This window comes from Aythya marila, assembly GCF_965140915.1.
Source record: "Aythya marila genome assembly, chromosome: 5".
Classification (NCBI taxonomy): Eukaryota; Metazoa; Chordata; class Aves; order Anseriformes; family Anatidae; genus Aythya; species Aythya marila.
The window spans coordinates 16,079,826-16,104,625 of record NC_139046.1 but is presented as its reverse complement, the minus strand read 5'-3'; the positions used below and the strand labels follow the sequence as shown (position 1 = coordinate 16,104,625).

Below are 24,800 nucleotides of genomic sequence, written 5' to 3'. Positions count from 1 at the left end.
TCATTTGGAAGTGGCTTTTATTCCACCACCCTGAAACCAAATGCTCACCTTCCTCTGCAGCTTCCCAAGCCGCTGGCAAGCGGCCTTGAACAAACCTCTTAGGAGTTTTACATAGGCCAGACACCCACTGAGACGTTCATGAGAAATGTGTAATACACTTTTTTTTTTCCCTACTTCTTGGATCTCTGGAAGAGACTGGGCATTTTTTGGCAGAAATCAAACACTTCTTTAAGCTCAGCACCTTGCCGTGCAAAAAGGAGTTTATTCATTTCCAGCCAGGCTTCAAGTAAGATATATGTGTGTCTGGGGCTTTTTCCTCCATGCAAAGCTTCGTTATACAAACAAGAGAAACTTAAGACAGTGAACATGTCTGCTCGCTACAGAAACCCGATTGCTTCTTTTTTTTTTTTTTTTTTTTTTTTTGCATAAAGGATGGCCCTAGCGTTTCAGCACAGAGCAAGTCAGACACCAAGTCTCCCTCAAGCGTCATCAGCTCTGAGAGCATTTGTGATTTCTTGTCTCCGGCACTCACCAAGTGACCACTGTTTGCATACACACGAACAGATTTCCCTCTTCATGCATGGAACCAAAGTAATTTACTCAGACGTAACCAACAACAAGAGCCCGTGCGGACAGCTCACTGTGGGCAGCTACACGCAGCCCCAGGGCTACCAGTCTGGTGTTTCATCAGGTTAAAAGGACACCCACGGAAAGGGTTTGCAGGAAACAATTAATGCAGGAGAGGTTCCTAGAAATCTTTCCTCCCCAAACTCTGCACCAGCTCAGGCTCACATAGCTCATCCAGCCAGTTCCTGTTTTGTTTGCTCCCTTTGAGCAGCATTTCATGCTTCAGCCTTTACTTTGGGGCCTTTCTGAATGCAGCCACTATTTTAAAGAGGGCTTTTTCTTTAGGCCAAAATTAATGGCTGGCTAAAAAGCATTTCCATCAGACCAGTTTCATCTGAAAGTGGGTTTCATGCTTATTTTGCTATTCATCATCCCACCCTGTCCTATCCCCTCCAAACTCTGTATGAACCACGTCAGCAGCAGACAGAAAAGCAACTGCATGTGAGAAGTGCCACTCTGCTGCCTCATCTCCTCTTTGAGGAGAAAAAGGCGTCCATCAGGAAATTCGTGGTACAAATTCAAAGTGAATTGGATTGTTTTTCTGTGTTTGAACTGATTCAGATGACAGTTACAATAACGGGAAATTCCTTCCCCTGCAACCTACTCCTCTGCTTGAGTTTACACCAACACAGATCAAAAAATGATTTTACTTTATTTGGAAGCCTCATTAGAGAGGCTTGCAATAAAATGAAGGCTTGGCTTCCAACAAGCCATGACCGTACTGTTTCAAAACATCCTGCTTGTTGACATGCAGCCAACTTCCCCGAGAAGAACCAGGACAGCATTTGACAGAGCCACAGTGAATCATCTGGTGATCTACATGAATTACACACGATCCTGGAAATCAAATAAAACGCGAGCTACATGAACTTAGCATTGAGAAAGGATCTAAATTGAGAGGCAACAAGTTAAGGGATTATTTTTATTATATGGCACGCAGAATAATACTAATAGCTGATGTGACCATTAGAGGGAGGAAAGAAAAAGCCTTACCAAAAAGTTCAGATAAGAGAATAGAGCTTTCTGCCAGTCTCACTAGACAGGGCTGCAGTTTGAGGAGTTGGAAATGCAGCACATGTACAACATACTGCTGCCAACCCTATAATATCAAGTCAGTGTAGGTCAAGAGGATTCATAAGAACACACCAGAAGCTTTTGGCAGTGAGGGATGTAGGATCCCTATCTGTAGGATCAGCCAAAAGAGAGCTGGAGCAGAGATGAGGCAGCAAAACAAAGCCTCCATCACTCAGGATAGTTTCTGTACCTGTTAAGGGCAGAACAGCATCTCCAAGAAATCTCTACCCTGGCTGGAGAAAATTCCTTGCCTGGGTTGTTATCTGTAAATTCGTGCCTGTTGTGCCCACTTCATAAGCCACAGGGTACAGCTACTACCTGGTTTTGATCCAAGCTGTTACTCAAACACACATCCCTCCGTAACACAAAAACAAGTGACAGAGCCAGGAAGTTCTTCAACACAAACCCTGATGGCTTACAGGAAGTTTAGAGCATCCCATCTTGTTGAACCAAGCAATTTTTCCCAGTCAGCTTCAACCTTCTGCCAGCACCACTTTGCCCAGCCTTCAGTGCCCTTCCTCGGGCTCAGACACCCAGCACGTGCCACACTGTCCCCACACCTCTGACCTCCCACAGCACTTCTTGCTGCTAATCTCTCTCAGGCAGACACACCCGCACAGTGCCCTAATTAATCCTGCCCTTGCTTTTTCGTAACTTATCCTAGACAGCAGCTGTCACACCCATCGTTTCCACCAGTGACCGAGCTGAGGTGTTCTAAGACTGCAGCTTTCCCAGATTCGGCATGGGGCACACGGGAGCTGCTGCACAACCCCAGAACACCATCACCTTTCCTAGCCAGGACTCATCACAGCCCAGATTTGGCTCTGCTGGGAGCTCTGCCACACTGCATAGCCAGGAACGAGGCAATGTCACGGGCCTCTCTAGATCTTCCAGAAGCTGCCTGGACAAGCAGAACCATGCAGGAGCTCCGTTACTCATACTCTCATTCTCCCTCTCAGAGAAAGAGCCCGAGGCCAGCACCTCACCTGCATCTTCCACACATTTCCCTTTATGGAGCTCCCTGGGCTCCCTGGTACCTGCCTCTCCCCATTGCAACACCAGTGCCATCAGCACACCGATGAGTTCAAGATAACCTCTTCAAGCCAAAAAAATAGTATTATTATTATTTTTTTAAAAAACAATTCTGTTTCTATTCTAGCCCAACAAATTACCGCTGTCCTTACCACTGCTAAGGAGGCGGACACCATCAGCTGATGCAGCTTTTGGGCAGGAGCTGCAGAGGCAGACACAAAGGCGCAGCAAGAGCTCACTGCTTTCCTCTGGTTATTTTTGTCCAGCTCCGCCCCAAAACTCACTCTTCAATCCCAATAATTGGCAGCAACTAATTAGAAGGAAAAATGCAAGTCACTGATTAAATGTTTGATTAAGTGTTGATTACATGTTTGATTAAACAGGATCACAGAACAAGTTTCCCTTGGACAAGCGTACTCATTCCCCGTTGCTCACTTCTTTTGTTTGCAGACACCAGAGATAAGAGACTCCAGAGATGCTATGCCACACACTGGGATTTTAAGCTTATAGGTGACCGTATAGCGCAGGGCAAGGAGAACGCGACAATTCCTCCACTGTTGCAGATTGGTTTCATCATTGGGTGCATGTGGTTAACTGCCCGTGTTCTCTTTTTTGGGCTTGGACATTTGACTGGGGTGTCATACGCAGGATCCAGCTCAGATATTGCCAGAATTATTTCACAGGTTAGCTGGAGATACAATCAGCATAAAATAAAGTGGCTTGTAGGAAGGTTACAGCTTTCAAATTGCTGCAATTCCAAAATACATACAAGGACTTGAAGAATTATACATGGGGGGAAAGTCCACATTACAGATTACCTTCAACAGCTGTTGAAAACTCTGGATGTCTTAGATTGGTCCTCAAAAAACAACAACCACTGAGGAAAGCGATTTTCATTCATCCCCTTTGCTGTCGCTTAGACAAGATCTATCAAGTAGCAGTTAATGAGAATGACCGAACCACATCATAAGATTAGGATTTTCTACACAGAAAAATGCATGCATGTACCTCTTAGTACATAAATACACTATTTGCTCAGGTTTGCAGGAATTCTTGTTCATGAAGGCAAAAGAAAATCCTTGCTTGAGCATCTGCTTTTACACCCCACCAGCACGTACATCTACCCACAGCAGCAGGATTTCTTACTGCAAGAAGCCACCTTCCCAGGCAGATCATTTGCACAGCTCTTTGCATGTCAGATCCTTGCAGCCAGCCATGTTTTGTGAAGAAGAACGAAGCTGCTCCACACCCAGCATGATGTAAGGACCTTGCACACAGCCGCACACCCTGCTGACTGCACCCGGGCGCTGGGCAGATGTTATCTGCTCTGCACTTGGACCTGCAGGGTTTCCTGCTTGGTCAGCACGCGGCCAAGATGTCACAGTAAGCTGCAAAACGCACAGGCATCACCTGAAGCGCAGAAACTATTCCATTTCAACAAAAGCGTTCCTCTTCTAAACATTCCCAACCCTCAGAAATGGAAAAAAGTTGTGGCTGGTAAAAGAAGATAATCAAAACCTTGGGAAAGTTGCACTCGCTCAAAGAGGCCATAAGCAGGCGTTATCTTATGTGGAATGCACCCCTAATTATCTAGAAACTAATTAGAGAAAGTAAGAGTTCAAAAAAATTTGCCAGTATAAAAGTATGGTGTGGGTTTTTTCCCCCAAGAATAATTTGACTACCTACATTTTCTTTCCCACTGAATTCTAGCATCATCGCCTACCACGTGTAAGGGAAGTCTTCCTCCCCCCAGCCTCCACGCTCCTCCAGATGTGGATCCTTGCCCCAAGGGGGGGGCACCAGAGGAGCCCAGCACCACTGTGGACATCCAAGCATCCCACAGCCCCCAAGGCACAGCTCACTGGCAGTGTCAGCCTGACAGCACCAAGGCTGAGCCTCAATTTTGCAGCAGAACCCCCTTTGGAAGCCTGACACAGACCCAACAAAATCTTTGCTCATGTGCTGAAGGTCTGAAGCCTGAAGCCAAGTTTGAAAGCACTGGCCAGTGTTTTGGTCAGGCACAACGCCTACCACTCGGGTTACCAATTTCAAGGTGGAGTTCACACCAGCAGCTTCATGCACTTTTAAACCACAGACCCTGCTTGCAGAGATGCAGTACAGCTTTGTTTATATCCCCTTCTTACTTGTGGGTGTTCAGTCAGGAGCAGTGCTGGAAAGATAACACAGACCATTTCTTTAGGATTTTCTTCCGCTGTTTTCACACTGTGGTGTTCTTCAAAAAATGCTAGCAAGGTCGTGACTAGAATTTTTCAGGAAGGCTTTTTCCGGTGAAGAATAACTTCTCTACTCACATCTCAAAGAAAAAAGTCTACAGACAAACAATTAGGAAATGAAAGAAAAATCTAAAACTGCATTTTTGGCCATTTAAGGCTATGAACTGAGAAAGAATGAACAAGCCCTTACGTCAAAAAACAAAACAAAGTTTTAATATTGTTAAAAGCAGAAAGTTTTCTTTCTTTCAAGCATTTGTCTGTAAAATATTTCACTGTAACTAACTCCTTAAGCCAGTCTTGCATCCTACCCCAACAACAAACTAATTGCAGATGCTTCTAAGGACAACCTGCACGCTGAACTTGCCGTTAAGCTCTGCCTCCCACAAGAGAGGGAGAACTACACGGACAATACAATAAAGATCAAACTTCTTCCCACTTTTTTCCACTTCCCCGATACTAGAATATCTCAAAATGCATTGGCTAATGTCTTTATCCCCCTACAGCAATACACTTCTTGCACTGTCACTTAGCGGCACCCAGCCAAGCATCAGGGCTCTTGCACGTCTCTAGTAGTGTCAGTAGGTACAGCAGGCTTCTGCTGCCAACTATCAGGCACCTCCACTGATGATGGATGTGCCAGGACTGTATGGGCAGCAGAAGCATTGGGTGATGCCTGCCATTGCAGACACTTCACGCAGAGCTACCATTTCTCACCTTTCCTCTGGGTTTTGCAGAGGAGCTGTGAGCTCTTCCTTAAGGTGCTGCCCACAGAGATGTAAGGCCGAGAGCTGCTGCTGTACCAGGCAGCTTTAGGATCAACACAGCAGGTTTCTATCCTGAATAAGATCCCCCTGGAAGCAAACAACTTTCACTCAAACCACTCCCACAAGGCAGAACTAAATGCTCAGTCCTCTGATTTTTGCCACCTCTCACAACAGGGCCTTATCAAAGCGGCCTTTCAAGGCGCTACAGGCCATGCTGCTTCAGTGGGGATAACAGCATTGTTGATTGATTTAATGTGGGTTAACTCCATTGTTGATTCCATGACACTAAAAGCAAGATCACTGTAAATCACTGGACACCAGTACTGAGGGATTAACCGGATTTGTCTGGAAGTGAGCCTACTGGGAAAGCGCTCCTCCCACACGCACACCTCAGGATCGCAGTAGTGGTGGTATTACAGCTACCGACTCCTCCACTTGCCACATACCGTTTTACACAAGCATGCAACAGATGACATCTACTTCTCAGTAATTATGCCACAACAGAAGTTTTCTAAGATGTTTTTGAATAAGTAGCTTAACAGATTTCCCAAGCACTGACTCCGTTCCTCTCAATGCCTGAATGCTGCTCTGAATCCCCTCTTGCAAGGCTTCTCTCCACGCTACAGCTCACAGCCAAAAGGAAAAGACCACATTGAAGTCTCTTCCCATTGCATGCACACACACAGAACAAAACAAACACACCTCAGAGAGAGGAGACAGAAAGGACAAAGGCAACGTCTACCACGTCAAGAACATTTATTCCTGAGGGAAACTGCGCGACACCGTCAGTCCTAGCCTGTTTGAAAAGCAACCTGGAGAGGAGGTACAGGGCCTTGCAGCACAGTCCTAAAAAGCCGTCAGTCTCTCTGGGGCTCTTCTCTCCTATGACTGAGGCCACTTCTTTAAACTTTCAGTAACACAGGGAGGTCACCTGAACGCACCGTGTTCTGCAACAGTCCTGTAGATGAGACAGTCCACATAAGCAGAACCCCCTTTAAAAATACTAAGCTTCACTTACAGCAAATTCACAGCCTTCCTCATTTTCACTTGAGATTTTAGATGAGACTCCTCCACCATCCACCCAGTGAAGATTATTGCCTCACCTGCAGGAAGCCCCGAGCACTGCTCATTCCAGGAGGTGCCACCACACTGCTCAAGCATCACTTTAGAAGATGCACCAAATAATCCTATTTCTCAGAAAAGATACAGTCTTAAAATCTCCTAGGAGATTCTGGGCCTCATTTAGAGGGGAAAAAATAGTTTCTTGGTACAATGGTGAGCAGTAGCTTCCTTTAGAATAAAGGCTGCCGAGTACCTGATCTTTTCATTTTTAATGAAGCGTGACAAAGCCAGGCTGCTACCCACGTCTGATACGAGCCTCAGCCACCAATCAGTCAAGTCTTTCAGATGTTTATTACAAGTAAAATTGTGTATAATAAACACAAAGGAGTAAAGACTTCCTGAAGAGCCAGTCACAGTAAACAACTCTGAAGATGTGAAGGAAAATGAATCACTTCTGAAAAGCAATCTTTTTTTTTTTTTTTTTTTTTTTTTAAGTCACAGCTAAATGAGTAAGTTACACAGCACCTTTTAGATAAGGTGCTATTAAAAACCCATGTATTATGAGAGGTTTTTTTCCTCCCAAAGTTCCTGTGTTTGGTAAACTGTTGTATCATGAAAAATAACTCCCATTAGCCGTAGCAGGCTTAGGGTCGGGCTCACATTTATTTGCAGCTTTCCAAGTTTCCACGTTTCCTGTGTTCTGTCAGGTTCTGGACGTACTTGGAGAAGAGCAGCCACAGCTGTGTCTGCAGGGCTGTGGGGCCTTCTCTGAACTCAGGTACCCCCAGAAGAAGCAGAGAGAAACGTGATCAAGAAAGCAACCCTCAGCACTGCCTGTGGTGGAGGGGATTGCTACACAGCCTCCTGGCTCCTTCCCTCTTTGCTCTTTGAAGCAAAGCTCCACCGTCAGCATGTATTGAAGTGACTGGGTTAAGAAAGTCAATGCAGGAAGATGAGATCTTAGCTTGGCAAAAGCCGAGTGGTCACTTAATCTGTATACGATGAACTGAAAACGTTTACCAGTTAAATAGACAATTGTCTGAGACAATCAAGAGGGCTACAACTTTTTAAAACAGGTTGCAGTCCCCAACAACTGTGTTGAAGGTTACTTCAGAGAACTATTCTGGTTGGAAAAGACCCCTAAGGTCACCTAGCCCAGCCTTGAACTGTCAAGTCCACCACTAAACCATCCATGAGGAACTGTGGAATTTCAATGCCTTGAATTTTTAATTTTGAAATGTGCCTCAGAACAGATGTGAATGAAGAGCTGCTGATAATATCAAGATAAAGTAACAAACACTCTGTCTCCTTTGAAATCCAATAGTCCCTTAACGATTTGCTACCAGCTCAGCCATACGACAGCACTGTGATGTGTTTTTATTACTCCTGCATTTGACAGGTGGAAGAAGTAAGATACTGGGAAATTCACTGACTTGCTTAAGTTACAATAAAGCCTACGACAGAGCCCAAACCCTATTGTGATTGCCAGGCCAATGCTCAATTCAAGAGGCTTTTCTCTATTCTCCCTCGGATCAGAGAACATTCCTCGATTCAAAAACTTCCTTAACGCCCCCCCACGCCCCAATTGTAGGTACTGATGAATACGTGGAAGAGATCAAGTATTTAAACACATTTCAATTGTTTGCAGCTCATCTGTGTATACTTAGGGCTTTATTCATATTTCAAAGCTGTCTGGGCAGCGTGTTTAAAAATACCCTGACAGTCAAACCACACGTTTATAGCAGAGCAGAAAAGAGCCACCTCGCAGGTTTTGGGGATTTGCCTCGCAGGAATGTCTCCGAGTTCCCAAGCCAATGTGGGCGTCCAACACCGACATCAGACATTTTGAATAAACAATTTAATTTCCTGACGTTGTTAGAGGGGAGGAAAAAAGCCAGGGAAAGAATTTTCACATTCAGACAAAGACGTATAGAAGATGGGGGGAGTTAACTCTTTAATAGAGTTTGTTTCATCAAAAGGAGATCGAGCCTTACCAAAAGGGAGCCCTCATCCCTGCTGTTAGAGAAGGCTCCGATAATTATCTCTTTGAAGCCAAACTGGCTGCTGAAAACAGCCCAACGCAGACATTACTGCTTCAAAGATGGAACAATATTTACCAAAACCACTCTGCAGCACAAGCCTTCCTTCACTGTAAGGTTCATAGCACCACCAGTCTGCTCCATCTTGCCTGTATCAGCCCCCTGAAATTGGGGATCTTCTTTGATTTAAAGGGGGATGAGATGGAACAGGGAGATTTGACGTGGACTACGTGCATTTTCCACAAATAAACATTTTGTATTTCAACTTTTACTACCAGCAGCAGCAAGCGTGTTGAAATCTATTCTTGTTGGGAGTTTTCACACCCACAGCGCAGTTAACACAAGGCAAGGTGGCAGCAGCACTAACAAGGAACAGGAAGCTCAGCTACTCTACTTGGTGCTACAGAGGCATTTCAGATCACCCTAACAGATACTTCCCTGGGTCAAGCAGGCATTCAATGCCATCACTGTAGCATGCTTTAATTACTACCTACCACACTTCTGATTCTTGGTCATCAGTCGTTGCTACCCAGCCACTCATCACACCCTTTGAGTGCCCACTCTCGTTATTTCTGGTGCGACAAGGGAAGAGCACACAGCAGCAGAGGTCCATGTGTTGTTGCCCACAGGTGTACCATTGAATTCGTGCCACTGTGAGCAAATTCAATTTCAGTCCCTGACTCTCCAATTTTCCATTATAAAAATAAAAATGAATGAGGTCTACCTAGTTCCCAAGGAATTCAACTAATTTCCAACAGCCTCAGAGGGAGCTGGATCAGGCCCAGGTCTGCAGTGTCCTCAGCTCTCAGTGGGATCAGGGGAACTCAGCACCTCCACAAGCAGCAGCTTGTGAATATATTGGCCTAATTCACATGTGAGGATTCCTATTTTAGGAATAAGCACTAGGACCAAGAGTTTGACTGCTGTCCAACTGAACTACAGAACAACAGGTATAGAGATGTTGATCACATCTCTATAGATGTTGATCACATCAGGAAACAGCTTTGCCCAAGATGAAATCTGTGGTAGAGCTGCCTGAGAATAACTAACTTTGTTTCCAAATTCTTTGCTGAGCTACGAACCAGGCATTTTAATTAAGGTCTGTTAATTGCAGTTAGTGTAATTTGGGGTAGGGGGCAGGGAGGAAGTACACTTTTCCACAGTCCACTGGTACCAAAGCTGACAGACAAAGAAAGGAAAATCGTTTTAAAAGTACATGTTAGATAGAGTAAGTGTTCTACACGTGATTTGTGGTTTCAGAAGCAATTTTTTTTTGTTAGAAGAAAGCTGTGCTGTCTGGTTCTACGACCTTTTTCACAGAAACTCTAGGAACAAGGGAGAGTCAGGGAAGCTCCCTGTCAGAGCAGCCACAGCAAGTCTGACAGCACAACACACCCTGCCTACAGTGTGGCCACAGCTTCTCTGTTTTATAGCCAAAAACACAGAAGAAACAACCCAGAACATTGTTTTTCTTCAGTGATCTCTTGCAACTAGAGCTATGCTGTTTTATTATCTCTGTAACAACAGTGGAGCAAAACCTGCCAAAAAGGAGTAGGATTAAGCATTACATTTTAACAGATTACTCGAGACAAAGGAGAGATCAAATCACAGCACAAATACATTGTGCCAACCCTCTCAAAACAATACCTATTGTGAGCTAAGATGCTGTACTATGCTGATCAGGAAGCTCTTTGACACAGTAGCACAACAGCACAAAAATGAGAAAAAAAGGGTTTCACTATGGTCTGCGCCGTCCCCATGGAAGCGACAGCCTGCTGCACCCATGGGTCTGTACGATGCCCCCACAGTTATTTTAGTCAGGGAGAAAGGACAAAATGCCCCGAGAGGCCCTAGGTCTTTCTTATTCAAGGACTTCTGGCTCCTTCCAGCATGACCAAAAGGCAGACTCCAATTTGGCTCACATCCATCCCACCAGTGTCTGAGGAACTTTTACAATTAAAACACAGCAGCTGACAAGCATCAGTCACGTAAAGCCCTCTCCACTCTCCAGAGCCTGCTCAGGAAGGGCTGAGCTTATACATTAGAGATCCATTTGGTCCGATTAAAATACCCAGAAACAGAGAGAGCCTGGCTTTACTTTAAGGAAAAGATAGACAAAAGAATCTTTAAATTACATTTAGGCCAGACAATAGTAAGACTGAGTGTTATTAATGAAAAAAAAAAGTCCTAATCCTCAAGAATATTCTACCTTGAGGTGAATTGCTACTTGCAAACAAGCAATCCTTCACTAGCAAGCAACAAAGTGATGAAGATCAGAAGATCAATGCCTTACAGCATACCCTAAGAACAAAGCTATGATCATGGTGCATTAGGGAAGGAATCAGGTGAACTAGCTAGACAGTTCTTGAAACAAAGTTATTGCCATGCAAAAGCAATTTAAACTTGGTAATAAGTTGCCGGCCAAAGATTTTCACTCTACTCATTTGTGAGAGAAACAAAATTCAAAGCACAAGTTCTTTTGTGAGAACTGAGAGCCTAAAATAGCATCAGAAAAAGAAAGAAAAAGAAAGAGGAGCGTCCACACCCTGTCTAGCAACAAGCCTGTACTTCTATCCCTCAAAGCATGCTAAAATTTCGGTTCTATAAAGGATAAGAAAAACATCAAGAAAACGCACCCTCTTCAAAATTCACTCCAACATAGACTTTGATCTCTTCCTTGGGACAGAAGGAGATGTAACTCCAAAATGACAAGCCCTAAAGTCAAACCTGCAAGCAAGCCTCTTCTCCTCCTGTAGGCCCAGCTCCTACCTGGGGTCAGTGCAGCTGGGCAGAGCTAAAGGCACAGCACAGAACACATTATCTCCATGGATTAAACCACCGTTGAGAGGCAGCAAAGTTTGGAAGAAAACATCTCCCAGGTGACAAAGGCCACTCACTGCTCTGCTCGATTGCCACGTGCTCTTTGCGCAGCACGTGCTGCTCTGGCCCAGAGCGCTGGCAATAACAGCGCTCCCCGTCTGTGCCTTCCCCTCTCCTGCCAGGTCCAGGGTGCAGGTCAGCAACTGCAAGTGCTATTTTTTATTTGCCCATCAGCCTTCCATCAGAACAGAAGGCTTTCTTAGTTTCTGTTTTGCTCCCCTCCATTCAAGTCTGTTTTTAAAGCAAACTTATTTTAGACAACTGCGTGAAAGAATGCTGAGCTGAAACAACTCTTAAAATACATACCTGAAGCTACAGAAAGGCAGCATTAACTGAAAACCAACAGGAAAAACAGAAAAAAAAATACATGCTTTCAATATTGGACAGAAAACAGTTTTTATTTGCAAATTAATTCTACATGTGGCATAAAGGCTAGAGAGACGGCGCTCGTGTCACTTCTCAGCCCTAATATTGCACTTCACTTTCAGAGAGTGCCTCTCTGCTACATGACCACGTAAGCTGGTCAGGCACTTTTCTCTCTGCATGCAAAGGGGTTTTAGGTTCCCCAAAACTCTCCACTGTTAGCTGTGAGTCACAGATAGGGAGCACTGGATGAAGTCAGAAGGTAGCCCCTAAGCTGGACCCGGCTGCTAGTTCCTCCTCTCCCTCTTTTGCAAGTTTTTGTATTTTTAGCCGGGAAGTCCCTCCTCTTTGGGGAAGAACTTCTGAATGTCTTATGTCTTTCTGACTGAAATGATTTTTTTTATTGATCAAGAGTCAGGGTGTGTTAGGAAAATAAACACAGATAGTAGCTATTACTTATTTTAAGCCTCCTTTACAGGTTAAAAAAAAAAAAAAAAAAAAAAACAGAAGCAACTTTGTATTTGCTCATGTTTGAGTCACAACAAAACTACAGAGTAGCCAACACACACTGATACCTTCTCTGCAGTCCTGTGATATCAGAAATGAAAGCAAGTTCAGAGAACACATTGGTAGGTTTCTGCAGAGCAGGGCCATCTGTGGCTATTGAACACAGCATCACAGGTACAGCTGCTGCCAGCAGAGCCTCCAGCCACCAGCGGCTGATAGAAGGCAGGAGGCTCTGCCAGGGGGAAGGTGAGATGTTTGTGCTGTGCCTCGTTCCTTCTCCAAGCACCTCCAGCTCTGGCTGGCTGGCCTGGACGCCAGGCCACCCCACAGCAGAGCTGTGATCCCCTAGGACCATAGGACCCCCTGTGATCCCCCACCACCCTGTCTCCCCTCAGAGGCCAGTGGGGAGAGTGCCCGTGCTGGCTGCTCTACCACCAGGCACCGTGCCAGACCCTCTCCACTGATACGGGCCTCCTGCAGCAGCAGGGAACGGCTCCGACGAAGCACCAACAGGCAGCTGTACGAGGAGCATAGCTGGCTGGGTTCGGGTGGCCATTACCAGGCTCATTAGAGCTCGGTGTATTGCTACGTGAGGCGAGTGTTCACAACCCAGCTGTTCAAGTGACGACACTTTCCGCCCTGGTAACGAAACCAGGCTGAGGAGATAGAGAACAAGCAGAATCATCACGGCAGCTCATGGAACCACCGAAGCAATTCAGGAGGGGCAGGGAGCAAGGAGGGCCGCGCTCTGCCAGCGCAGATGGCGAAGGAGTGGCACAAGTGGACCTGTGTGATATCGTTTCCTTCCAGCGCCATTAATCACCCCAGACATCGTTTGTTCTATCAACTGCTAAGCAGTTACCCCAGCACACAGATAACTTTATCACGGCCGGGCAGTGACAGGCATTGCCTAGCACCACGCCAGGCAGGACACCTCGCGGCCACTGAGCCCTCTGGGCTATCTCCTGCTGCGAGGAGAGGCGCTACACCAGCACCGTCCCACCCAACAGCAGGGGGAAGTAGAAAAAAGTCACCAGCACTTTAAAACACAGGATTTCAAAAGAGGACAGCGATGTTGCTCACAGCCACAACGCCCAGGCCAGGTCTCTGGAGGCAGCAGGGTTTCAGCCTGTTCATGTCCTGCAAGGAGCAGAAGCTCCCTCAAAGCGCAGGCATGTCTGTAGTATGGTCTGACAGGGCTAACACAGGGCTTCAGAAACACTGCCAGCAGCAGCCCAGCTTCAAAGTTCAAGATTTATCACTTTGTCTTTTGCTACAGACACATCTCAAGTATTTTCTCCTTCAGGAAGAATCCCGTTTCACAAGGCAACGCCTGGGGACCCAGACCAAATACACAGACCTGACGCTTACAGAGGGAAAGGGCAGAAGACAGCTTGTTGACAGGCAGAAAGAAAAGCCTGCGAGGAGTGTGATGAAGAGAAAAAACAATCTGTTTTTTTGAGGAGGAAGGACAGACCTCAAATTCTTCCAAGCAAGCATGACTCAGCAGTGTGTGACAAGACATAAAATGAGATGCGCTTATAAGCCTTCACCAACTGGTATCCGAGGGGACAGGATTAAACAGCTCGACGTGAACTGAACTTGTTTCCAAGTCCCTGGCCTGGCTCTGCCAGCTGCTTTCCTAAAAGCGCAGTTAGACCTAGAAATATGAATTCCTCCACTGCACACAGCAGGTCCCCAGGAGCCCCACAAGACCTCAACACACTCACAGCCACCCCACTGCTCACACAGCAGCCCGAGACAGGCTTCCATTTTGCCTCCCAAGCCACAGGAATCCTTCTGCCATCAGCAGCGATCACAAGACAACCCAAACACTGCAGTTAGGAGGAAGGAGAATGAAAACTACCAAAGTTTTAAGCCCTCTACCCCCAAAATGAAACTCAGTCATTTTGAAAGCCATTGGTTGAGTACATGGTTGTCCTCCAGCGGCGATTTCTCTCTGCAGAGGGACAGAACACTAGCTGATATTTGTGCCTTGTTTGGACAGTGGGGAAACATCAGCAGCTTCCTCCCTGATCACATAGAGGGCATGACTCCTTCCAAAGGGAGCTGAATTCCATCAGTACAAAACAAAGCACTGTTTCAAGGACTGAACGCTGAACTCAAAAATGAGAAAAAGATAACATACAGAAGAGTGTTTGTTTCACAGCCCTACAGCGTGGATGAACCCAGCACAGGTGCTTATTTTATCTATTACCATGCTTATTTTAGTCTTTTACAACGCTTTGCTTCCCTGTTTCCTTGGAACATGTTCAAGAATGTCACCTCACCAAAAGGTGTCAAATTCGAGATAAATAGCACATAATCTGACCAACATCATGAGATGTGCTGTCAATCAATGCTTTGCAAGTGCAATACATTAAAACAGAGCAAACACTTTCAGCAGGCAGCTCTGAAACCCCTCTCAGGTTGAGCCTATATACTTTAAAAAGCTGAAAGCATTTAGACCTCACCTCTAGGTTTCCCAAGTCATGACTGCTGAAGTACTAAAGGGATTTCAGACTACTTAAGGTACACAAAGAACTGTTTCTTGGATACCTTCAGACACTTGGACACCTATTACAGGTCGGACAAAGCCGTGACATCAGGAGAGGTCAGCATCTCTGCCCTGAAACAGGACCACAGGCTTGTGTCATCCCCAGCATGTCTGTCCAAACCTTTCTTAGAAGTTCTGAGCAACAAACTTCGCTGCCTACCTAGACAGCCGCAGTACTTTTTCCAAATCCTAGCATCCCTCCTTCTTGGTGCAATTGAAGCTCACTATTTTTTTGCTTTACCCACAGTGGAATGAGGGAGTACACCATGTTTTTTTTTCCCTACAACAGCTTTTTAAAGTGTCCAAAGATAGTTCTTCATGCTGAATACCACAGTACAATTCACTGTATTTCCAACAGCTCCAATCCTTCTCTGTGCTCTCCCGTGGATGCTTAGAGCTGACCTGCCTTCTCCCTGAAACGCAGAGCCCCACACCAAAGGCAGGGTAAGTAGCAGCCTTATCAGCGCCATGCAGGGTGGACACGTCATGTGCCTGGCAGGCCGTGTCCCAGCTCACGCACCCCATCAAGACATTTGCTTTTTGGCAACACTGTCAATTCATATTCAGCTTGTGATCTGCAGAAGAATCCAGATCTTTCTCTGCCACCTGACGAGGTTATTGTTGTTCCTTGCTGCGTATCACCTCACACAGGCTGTGGTAAGGGGATGTACCGCAGGGAGGACACAGACTTCCTGAATCCAAGGTAAATGATTGCTAGATCATGACACCGAGTCGCCATGAAAGCTGTGATTGTTACAGCCACCTCTGTTGCCACGCAGCTGGGTGCTTGTGTTCCCATGAAACAGCTCTGCAGGCCTAACACAGAAAGCTTTTTGCGAGAGGGATGCCTGTCAGTCAGGGCTCTCTGAGGGAGAAAATGCACATATACCCAGTTATTCTGGGATGCCACGTTTCCTCCTCTGCAGGCTAATGGAAGAAGGAACAGGAACCCAAAAACACACTGACCTTTTCCTCTAAGAAACATGCATTTTTTACTACTACCCTCAACATGTTTTCGTGGCTTATTATAAATTTTATCATTTAGCTAGTTGGAAGGTTTTGTTAGAGCTGATGTCAAAAACCAAACAAAACAAAAAAATATACCCACCCATCCTGCCTCTGGCTGCTTCTCATGATATCCATTGGGGGTTGGAGCTAGATGGTCTTTAAGGTCCCTCCCAACCCGAGCCATTCTATGACAGTATTTCAGCCTAACACAAGCAACAATGGGAGCTATTGATCAATGCACATACATTTTATTTTATGGCCTTTAAGAATGTAAAAGTTAACTGACGCAAGCCATGAATTTTTAAAAACCTGTATTTAGGGCTTTACAGTGAATTGGGGTTAAAGAACATGCCTTCCCCCACCAAGTTCTTCTTGGAAATATATATATGCAATATACCTCACAGCCTGCAATATAAAGAAACGGATTAATTTAATGCCCTCAGACCAGCACTCTTCTTAAGTCTATCTCAAAGCTCATATTTAGGTTCTTATGCACAGGTTGTGCTTCAAAAAGGGCCACGTATAAAGTCTAGAAAAGAAAAAGAGCTGTACAAACCTATAGCACTGACAGCAGTGTTTATGCTTTTTAGCATTGATTTACTAAACAGAATAGCTTCTGATACATGCTAAAAAGACAGCTTAACTATTTACCAAAGATACAAAATGGGAAGAAGCAGGCTGAAGAACCAACTTAGCTTGAAGAGAGAGGAAAAAAAAAAAGGCATGAGAAAGAGTAAGATCAAGTCAGACAAAAAAATTTAAATAAGACATACTACTATTTTGCCAGATAAAAAAAAAATCATTGGATGCTGTGTTCAGCAGATTGATCTAGTAGCAGCATCAGAATAGCTTCAACATAACAACAAACTGAATTAAAAGCAAAAAAAAAAAGTGATCTGTCATACTATCAAATGGTCTTCAGTACGAAAAGCTCTAACCAGAATTGCACACCAAAAGAAAAGTGCATCCCCTTGCAAAAAAACAAAACCAAGAAGCACTGAACTGATGCAGGTAGTTATCCAAGAATACAGGCTGAAGTCTCAGAACATCCCTCAGCAGCAGGTAGCACCTAGGAATCCAAAGCAGATCAAGAAGCCTTGCTTTCACGTGTCAACGAATGCAGTCAGTTTGTCATGGATGATTTCTCAAGGTGGGCTGGCAATTCAGCTTGCTCTCTATAGATCAAGGTGACAAGGCTTTACCAGAAGGTATTCTTTATTAGTTCACTTACATTTTCTTCCTTTATGGTCAGAATTCAATTTTCTCAGAATTTCTAGAATTTCTTGAGAAATCGTTCCTTCCAGGCCCTAACTCTTTGGTGAAAAAACACTGCACAATAAAATCTGACCATAAATAATCTGGACATTAAGATGAACAAGCACAGCCCTGCTGTCTGTCAAACTGCAGGATTTATCATGACACAAATTACATCTTCAGGCAACTCTTCAACTCCTTTGCTATTCATTTTCTACACACTATAAAGAGGATAAACTGACTCAGTACCTACACAGTTACACAGGAAAGCTACCACACTACTATGGGAACTTAAGAGTTGCACATGTGAATGCTTTTTCCCCAAATAACTGACAAGTAGCTTCTCATTCCTAATGGGGTGACTTTAAATTATCTCCTCTTGGATATGTCACTTCCCCTTATAGCACTATAACTTACTCACATAGCCATAACCTTACTGCCTCACATCTTCGTGGCCCCAAAGAGGCGATATTAACTGATGACACACAGAACAGCCACCAAGGAAGTGAAGGCTTTTATAGAGGCAACAGCCCCTTGTAAACGGCCACACCTCACTAATCTGAACTGGTGCCAAACATGTACAACTCATTTTTCAAACAGATAGGCACATTTTTCTGTACTACTACTGCTGCCCCTCCTCATATGACATGAATGCATGAGTCTATTTACTCACAACATGCAAGGAGGCCTGGCAGTACATCTGTGCATATTTTACAGATGTAAAACAGTGGTGTACGAGAGCCTTTACCACAAACTGCAGCTCACCCCGCAGTCCTGTCACCTCGGTAATGGAGCAGGGCATCTCCATTTCCCTGAGCTTGCCCTAATGCTCACGCACCTGCAGGGAGACCATAATTTCAACGTCAACAGGAGGAGCAGGGAACAGGCTGGACTGAAAGTTTTTGCCAACTGCATAACCACTAAAACCAGCTTGAGACAGTGGATGAGGCCAAACAGCTGGAAGAAGGGGGAACTGTTCCTTTCAGCAGCAGGACACATGACAACACCAGAACTACATTTTCACACCACACGCTCCTAACTTCTCACTTAGGAGCCCCTTAGAAACCTCGCCTGACTTTTTAGTGGGCCACAGATACTCTGCATTTTACCACGAGCCAGCTACCTAAAGCTTTGAAACGGTGCCATGCCTTGGTGGAGCTGAATGCCGCACCAAGGAAAGCAGGCGGGAGACGCAGAGGCCAGGGATCTCCACACCACAGCCGCGGGGGGCCTGGCCGCGCAGGTGCGGCACATATGGCAGCACGCAGGGGGTACCCAACTCGACACAAAGCACGGCGACCTAGCAGCTTTCACTCAAAAGCAGGGGCCAGCTTGGCAGCAGTAGCTTCTTTGATCGCCTCCTGACTAACAAATCGAGCGAGGCAGCAAGAGGCCTCAGCCCCGCGTCACAGCTCGCACAGCTCGCAGGGGAGCGTCATGGTACCGGCGAGGGCACGCCGAGGAACGCAGAAGCCTCGCTGTGTGGACAGCTTAGGCAGAAAGCAGTCGCTGGGCGGAACTGAAAACTGGTGTGGGAAGCAGAGGCCAGACACAAGCAGGGTGACTGTCCCGTGGTGTGGTGGCAGGTCCAGACGGAGGACGGGAGAGAGCCCGGCCCCTGCCCCAGGTTCAGCCTCCCTCAGGAGTTAATGGCTGCAGGCTCAAACCCAGCTTCCTCAGGCAAGCTCTCCGTCCTCCAGGTCAGCAGCTCTCCAAGCACAGCCCCGGGGATGTGGAAGCATTAAGGGTTGCACTGGGACACAACTCAAATTGGGAACCACTGCCTGGGCTATAAACGCAGATGTAGGTACCACCACGGCCACTGCTTTCATCTCCTCAGGCTATGTCTGGGAGGCACAGACAAGGCTGTATGCTCCAAGAAGAATAAAGCCCTGGCAGGACATCGCTGGTGTGCCGCAGTGAGGACCACAAGCACAGGTGAGCTTGACGGCCCTTAATACAAGGCCTGTTACCTTGTGAATACAAAGTTTAGGCAAACGTCCCAGACACTGCGGTCAGGCAGGACAGGGCTGTTCCAGACCTACGCACCTGAGGAGATTTGTATCACGAAGCAAAAATTAAAAACAAACAAACAAAACAGAAAGCAGGCGCCTACAATTTTTCCTTTTTTTTTTTTTTTCTCTTCACAAAACCACTTGGAAGGATTCAGATGCCAAAATTTAACAGGGAACCTAACCAAACCCCAGCCTAGGTTGGGCATCAAAGCTGGATGCAAACACCAGGACAACATTAAGGGACCTGCCCCGTCTCTGCAGAGCATGGACCTGAAGACAGGGCTGCCTGTGCCCCAGAGCAGCACCTTCACTGCTGGTGCACTCACGCTGCTCACTCACATTTTGTTTCAGCTAGCGTCTTTCACAATGTTTCAGTTCTGGAGTGCTGCTGGAGACAAAACCTGAAACCACTCCTAGGAAAGCTGTTCAGTACTTAGACCGTCTCCCAGAGGATGGCTCAAGCTGGTTTTGAAGTGTCTGTCCCTAATCCCTCTGTGGCACTGGTGCCTCACGCTAGAGCTGGCTGCGCTGGCAGACTGCAAAAAAATTGAAGACTTTTCTTATCCCAACAATACTCCGGGTCTAAAAACAGCACACTTGAGGAGTTCATTAGGCGTCTTCTGTTACTTTCCTGGGTTATATAACTGCTTCATTGCAAACTCGTACAAACAAAACTGAACTTTGTAGTCATCCAGAAAGTATATCCCTAGGCAACAGGCAAATAAAATCCCAGTAACAGTCACCATAAAATACATAGAGTAGACAGACAGACACATAGTCCACTCTAATGCATGAATCACTGTACAGGAATGAGTACACTTGCCTTGTTTCCTACTATGCACAATATTTCTGGTAAGATGTATGTTGAGCTTGGCACTACTTTTTCTGCCGCAATAAAAGCATATAAATATGCAAGTAATCAAGTAGATATTACTCATAAAATACACAAAATCTTTGCCTAAATGAATGGGGCCTCCCACTGGTATCATTGGATGTTACCAGGATAGGCAACAGAGCAACTTGCTCCAACAACTGCATTGATCTTTAAACCCAACACTTAACTCCACTTCTACAAACAGACTAATACTAAATGCCTTTTAAAAGAAAATAATTGAAGCATGATTAAATGGACATATCTATCCAACATCTGCAAATGGTATTCAAAGCAACCTCAGCTTGTACAGAGTGCGGTAGCCTAATTTGCATCACAAAATTGGGAAAGTGTAGCAAGAGAGACACTTTGGGGTCAATTTTCATAGCACTGCCAGGACTTAAAACTATTAATAAATTTGTACAATACACAAAGAAATTGTGTATCTGTTATGAAACATAAGCATAAAGAATTTCTGAAGTAGAGAAAGTAAAGCAAAGCACATAGTCAAAGAGAGAAACAAGAACAGCGGAGGGCAGAAAGTCACCTTAGGAGATTCCTAAACATAAAGTACTGCGTATGGTAACAGGAATAAAAAGCGATTAACTATGAGAAACCAGTTATGTACTTTCTAAGATTCCCCTTAGTTTCTGCTTATGAAACCCAACCCATACCAAACATTAAGGCCGTAACAACAGCATTTCTCTAACACTTATTAGAGGTTAATGCGTATTTTCAAGCATCACAAAAAAAGAAAAAAAAATCGCTTAGGCAGGCTCAAAACTTGGCATCACTCTTTCGGAAGTATTTTGTTTGGAGAACCACATGAAACTTAAAAAGACATTAAACCAGAACTTGTGGTCCTTTCTATATTTTAAGAAAATCTGGTAAGTTTTGCTGAGGTTTGACAGAGCAGAGACCGAATGCCAAAAACACAAGCTGATGCAAAAGCTTCTGCTGCTTTCTCAAAATAGTTTCCTGCTTCTTGTGCCTCCTTCATCTTTGCAGAGAAGAACCAGTGCTGCCAGCAGGAATTCAGAATGCGGGCGCTGCTGGTTTTAGCATGACATGCTTTAATAAAGCCTACCTGAAGTCTTAGAAAATGTGTTCTACAAAGTCCGAGCAGACTTTGCAGAAATTATGAAAATGGTGACTTAGGACATTTTCAATGACCAAAGTTTATGTTGTACCCTTGATATAAATTTAGTAATGGAATTAAATAAGAAAAAAAAGCTGTTCTTCAGAGGCTATAATGCAAGTGTCACGAGACCTTGGACCCATATGAAGTTCACGCTTCCACTCCAGCAATAAAATCGGTTGTGCAACGCACCGTGCGTGCGATCCTCGCAGCTCCCCTGGCAAAGCCCCGCTGCAGCTCCCCAAAGCCCCCCGCAGCCCGGGGACCCCGCTGCAGCCGCCCCCTCCCCGTCCCAGCTCCAGCCGGGCTCCCGAGGGGCCGGGACACAGGGCACGAAGTTGCCCCCGCCGCTCGGGCTCGCCCCGGGGCCGGCCGGGCTGCGGGAGCCGCCGAGCCCCGAGCGGGGCCGGGCAGGGCTCCGGGGCGGCCCCGAAGCGCCCCGCAGCCGGCCGGGAGGGCGCAGGCCCCGTCCCCGGCGCCGTGCCGCCCGCTTACCGGCAGAGCTCGGCGAAGGCCTGGAAATTGAGCTTCCTGATCTTCTTCTCGCTCAGCCAGTAGCCCACCCGCTTCCCCTTCAGGAAGGTCTGCATGGTGCCGGGCGCCCCGGCTGCTGCTGCTGCCGCTGCTACTGCTCGCACTCGGCGTCCGCGGAGCGACGGCTTTAAATTTAAAATAAAAAATAAAAGAGAGAGAGAAAGGGAGAGCGATCAGACGGCTCTGCCGAGGGAGGACCCGGCGCCGCGCCGCCGCAGCGAGCCGGCCGCGGCAGGCCCTGCCCCGCACGGCGGGCAGCGAGCCCGGCCCGGACACGGCGAGACCCTGCCGCCAGCACAGCACAGCCCAGCACAGCCCAGCACGGCACGGTAAAGCCCAGCACAGCCCAGCACAGCCGGCACGAAGCCGCTGTCCCCCAGCCGAGCCGTGCTGAGCCGTGCCGAGCCCGGGCCGCCCCCCTGCACGGACCCCGCCTGCACGGACCCCGCTGCCGGCTCGGCTCGGCTCGGCTCCGCTGCTGCTGCTGGTGCTGCTGCTGCGCGGTGCTGCTGCAGCCGCTCAGCTCCCCATTTGCCCGCTATTCGCAGCCGCCTCCACTTCCTCCTCCTCCTCCTCCTCCTCCTCGTCCCTCCTTCCCTCCGCCCCGGTCCCGGCGCCGGCCCCGCCCCGTGCAGCCCGGCCGGGCCCGCCCCGCAGCCCCCGGTGCGGTGCCGGGGCCGGGGCCGAGGTGCCAGCTGCTGCCGCGGGGCTGCGTCCTTCACGGCAAAAATAACGAAAATGAGTAAAGATGCGAGTTCTCGCCGCGCAGCCCAGGGCCTGCCTTCTGCCAGCACTTGGCAAGCGTCTGGAAGGGCTTACACACAACTTTCAATAACAGCTACTTGTCCTCTAACTTCATTTTTTTCAGGAGGCGAGGGTCGAGCGCCAGCATGAGCTGGCATTCACCCCTCCTCCTTTTTTTTTTTTTTTCTTTTTTTTTTTTTTTTTTTGAGAAGTGCATTCCTAAATGCCTTGGCAGCTGCTCTCCTCTGATTCCAGATGAAGAATACCTCAGTCTGAGTTACTGTGGCACCTCACAGCCCCAGCATTATTTCCCCACCCTTCTTTCTCCCCTCAATCCAACATGAGTATCACCCACCCCAAATGCTCATGGGCTGACTTGTGTTTTGGTTTTGGTCCTCTCTTTTCAGGGGGTAGAAGAATGATTCCTTCTCAGGGGCTTGGCAGCACCTGAGACGTGGACGATGCTCTCGGGCTGTGCAGCTGTGGCTGTGCTGACTCACGGTGCGGCCTCGCAGCCTCAGCAGGGCATCGGAAACTGGTGGGAGCACCCGTCCGAGGGAAGGAAGGGGTAAAGCCAGGGAAGCCTTAAGAAATATGAAAGGGGTCGTTGGCCTAGGGAGTAGGTAGAGACCGTTTTACATTCCTTTCGTTATTTACATTAACAGTGAAGTCATCCTGAGCCAGGGGTATATTGGAAAGTATGCGGGGAGTGGAGTCGCCTACAAACAGCTCACGCTGAAGTTGTTGGAAAACCTATAAAGTAGTACTCCTTGTCCATTTGCAGGGGCTTTGTATAATAAATGTTTATTTTTCTACTCCAGCTAATCAAATTATTTGCCGCTAATACAGCATAACCTTTATTTTTTGGAGCACGCAATCTGAATAACATTCACATATTTTTGCACAGTTCACAAATGCAATTGGAACCAGTAGATGGATGTCGGTAGCACAGTTTCTGCTGCAAAACGTTTCACTGACGTTTATACACTTCAAGAAAGCATGGTAACTTCAGGAAAATGTGTAACTCAAAACAAGGCTTAATCAGACATCATCAAAATAAAGATTCCTGAAACAGTCTGTTTTCTCTTTTCAAATCAATGCTTTATTTCAGCTATCACTTCACTGGCTTTATTTTTAGATTTCATTATGATTTGTGTTAGCATATTAAGCTCAAGATTCATCTTTATATCATAATGGAATAGGGATGCATTGAAACATGACATAATTGAAGCCATCTTCCTAAATGATTTCTTTCTGAATGTTTTTTCTTTAAGAAATGTCAGTTTCAGACCAATTTAAAGCACAGTCTGCAGACAGAAAGATTTATGAACTTCTTTCCAGCTATGGGAGAGCAGGTTTTCAGAGGTGTTAAGCATTCCTGGCTCTTACAGAAATGAAACAGGAGCTACAAAGTAGGAATTTGTTTTGCTCCAGCTTAGGCAAAATTGAATGACATATATCAGAGATGAGATTCAATCCTAGGAAAGAGAGAGCAGTAAATCCCTTTCAAACTGTTTTTTTTTTTTTTTTTTTTTAATTTTCTTTTTTTTTTTTAAATCTTAACCTTTGAACAATTTCAGACGTGAGAAATGTATTTCAAATGGTGAGCCACTGCACTGTGCTTTGCTGCATAATGTTGCTAACTGCTCCTCTGTTTACATTGCAGAGCCAGTTCAGGCAATGCCAAACCTGTGACCACACAAAGCCCCAGGGTAATGTTTACCCAATTCCTGATCAGGAGCAGGCTGATTATTCCCGCGATTTTCTATGGCCTGATGCTGTAAGCTGCAACTCATGAGCTGCTTCATGCTAATTAAAGGGGTGAGGGCTGATTAAGATCTCGAGCCCTCCAGCAGTCAGCACTATCTTCCTCTTCATCTTAGCTTCAGCTGCAGGTCAAAGCAGGTTTCCTTGCTTTAGGTGGAACCTCTCACACCTTATCTTCTACCCCTTTCAACACATGCAGGGGCTCAGATGAGGTTGGACACTTGCCACGTGGTACAAGTCAGTGAAATTCCATGGGAGTTCACTTTGGAATAAGATGAGGCATCTCCATTCATTTAACTCGTTTTTGAAGTATATTTTCTCAATGAATGA

At 46.3% G+C, this 24,800-nt stretch overlaps 1 protein-coding gene across 2 annotated transcripts in view; it reads right to left on the bottom strand.

Moving 5' to 3' along the window:
• The window catches only part of ITPK1 (inositol-tetrakisphosphate 1-kinase), a 140,643-nt gene extending 118,126 nt beyond the window's left edge, over positions 1 to 22,517 (bottom strand). The window contains exons 1-2 of one of the 2 annotated variants that reach the window (XM_082762530.1): positions 22,404 to 22,517; positions 21,921 to 22,084 (exon numbers count right to left, since the gene is read on the bottom strand). In XM_082762530.1, the coding sequence (XP_082618656.1) occupies positions 21,921 to 22,015 (95 nt within the window). In that variant the 5' untranslated portion in view covers positions 22,016 to 22,084; positions 22,404 to 22,517. Of the gene's footprint in view, positions 1 to 21,920; positions 22,085 to 22,388 lie in introns of both variants that reach the window. The other variant, XM_082762531.1, reaches the window with a different exon arrangement.
• Positions 22,518 to 24,800: the final 2,283 nt, after the last annotated feature.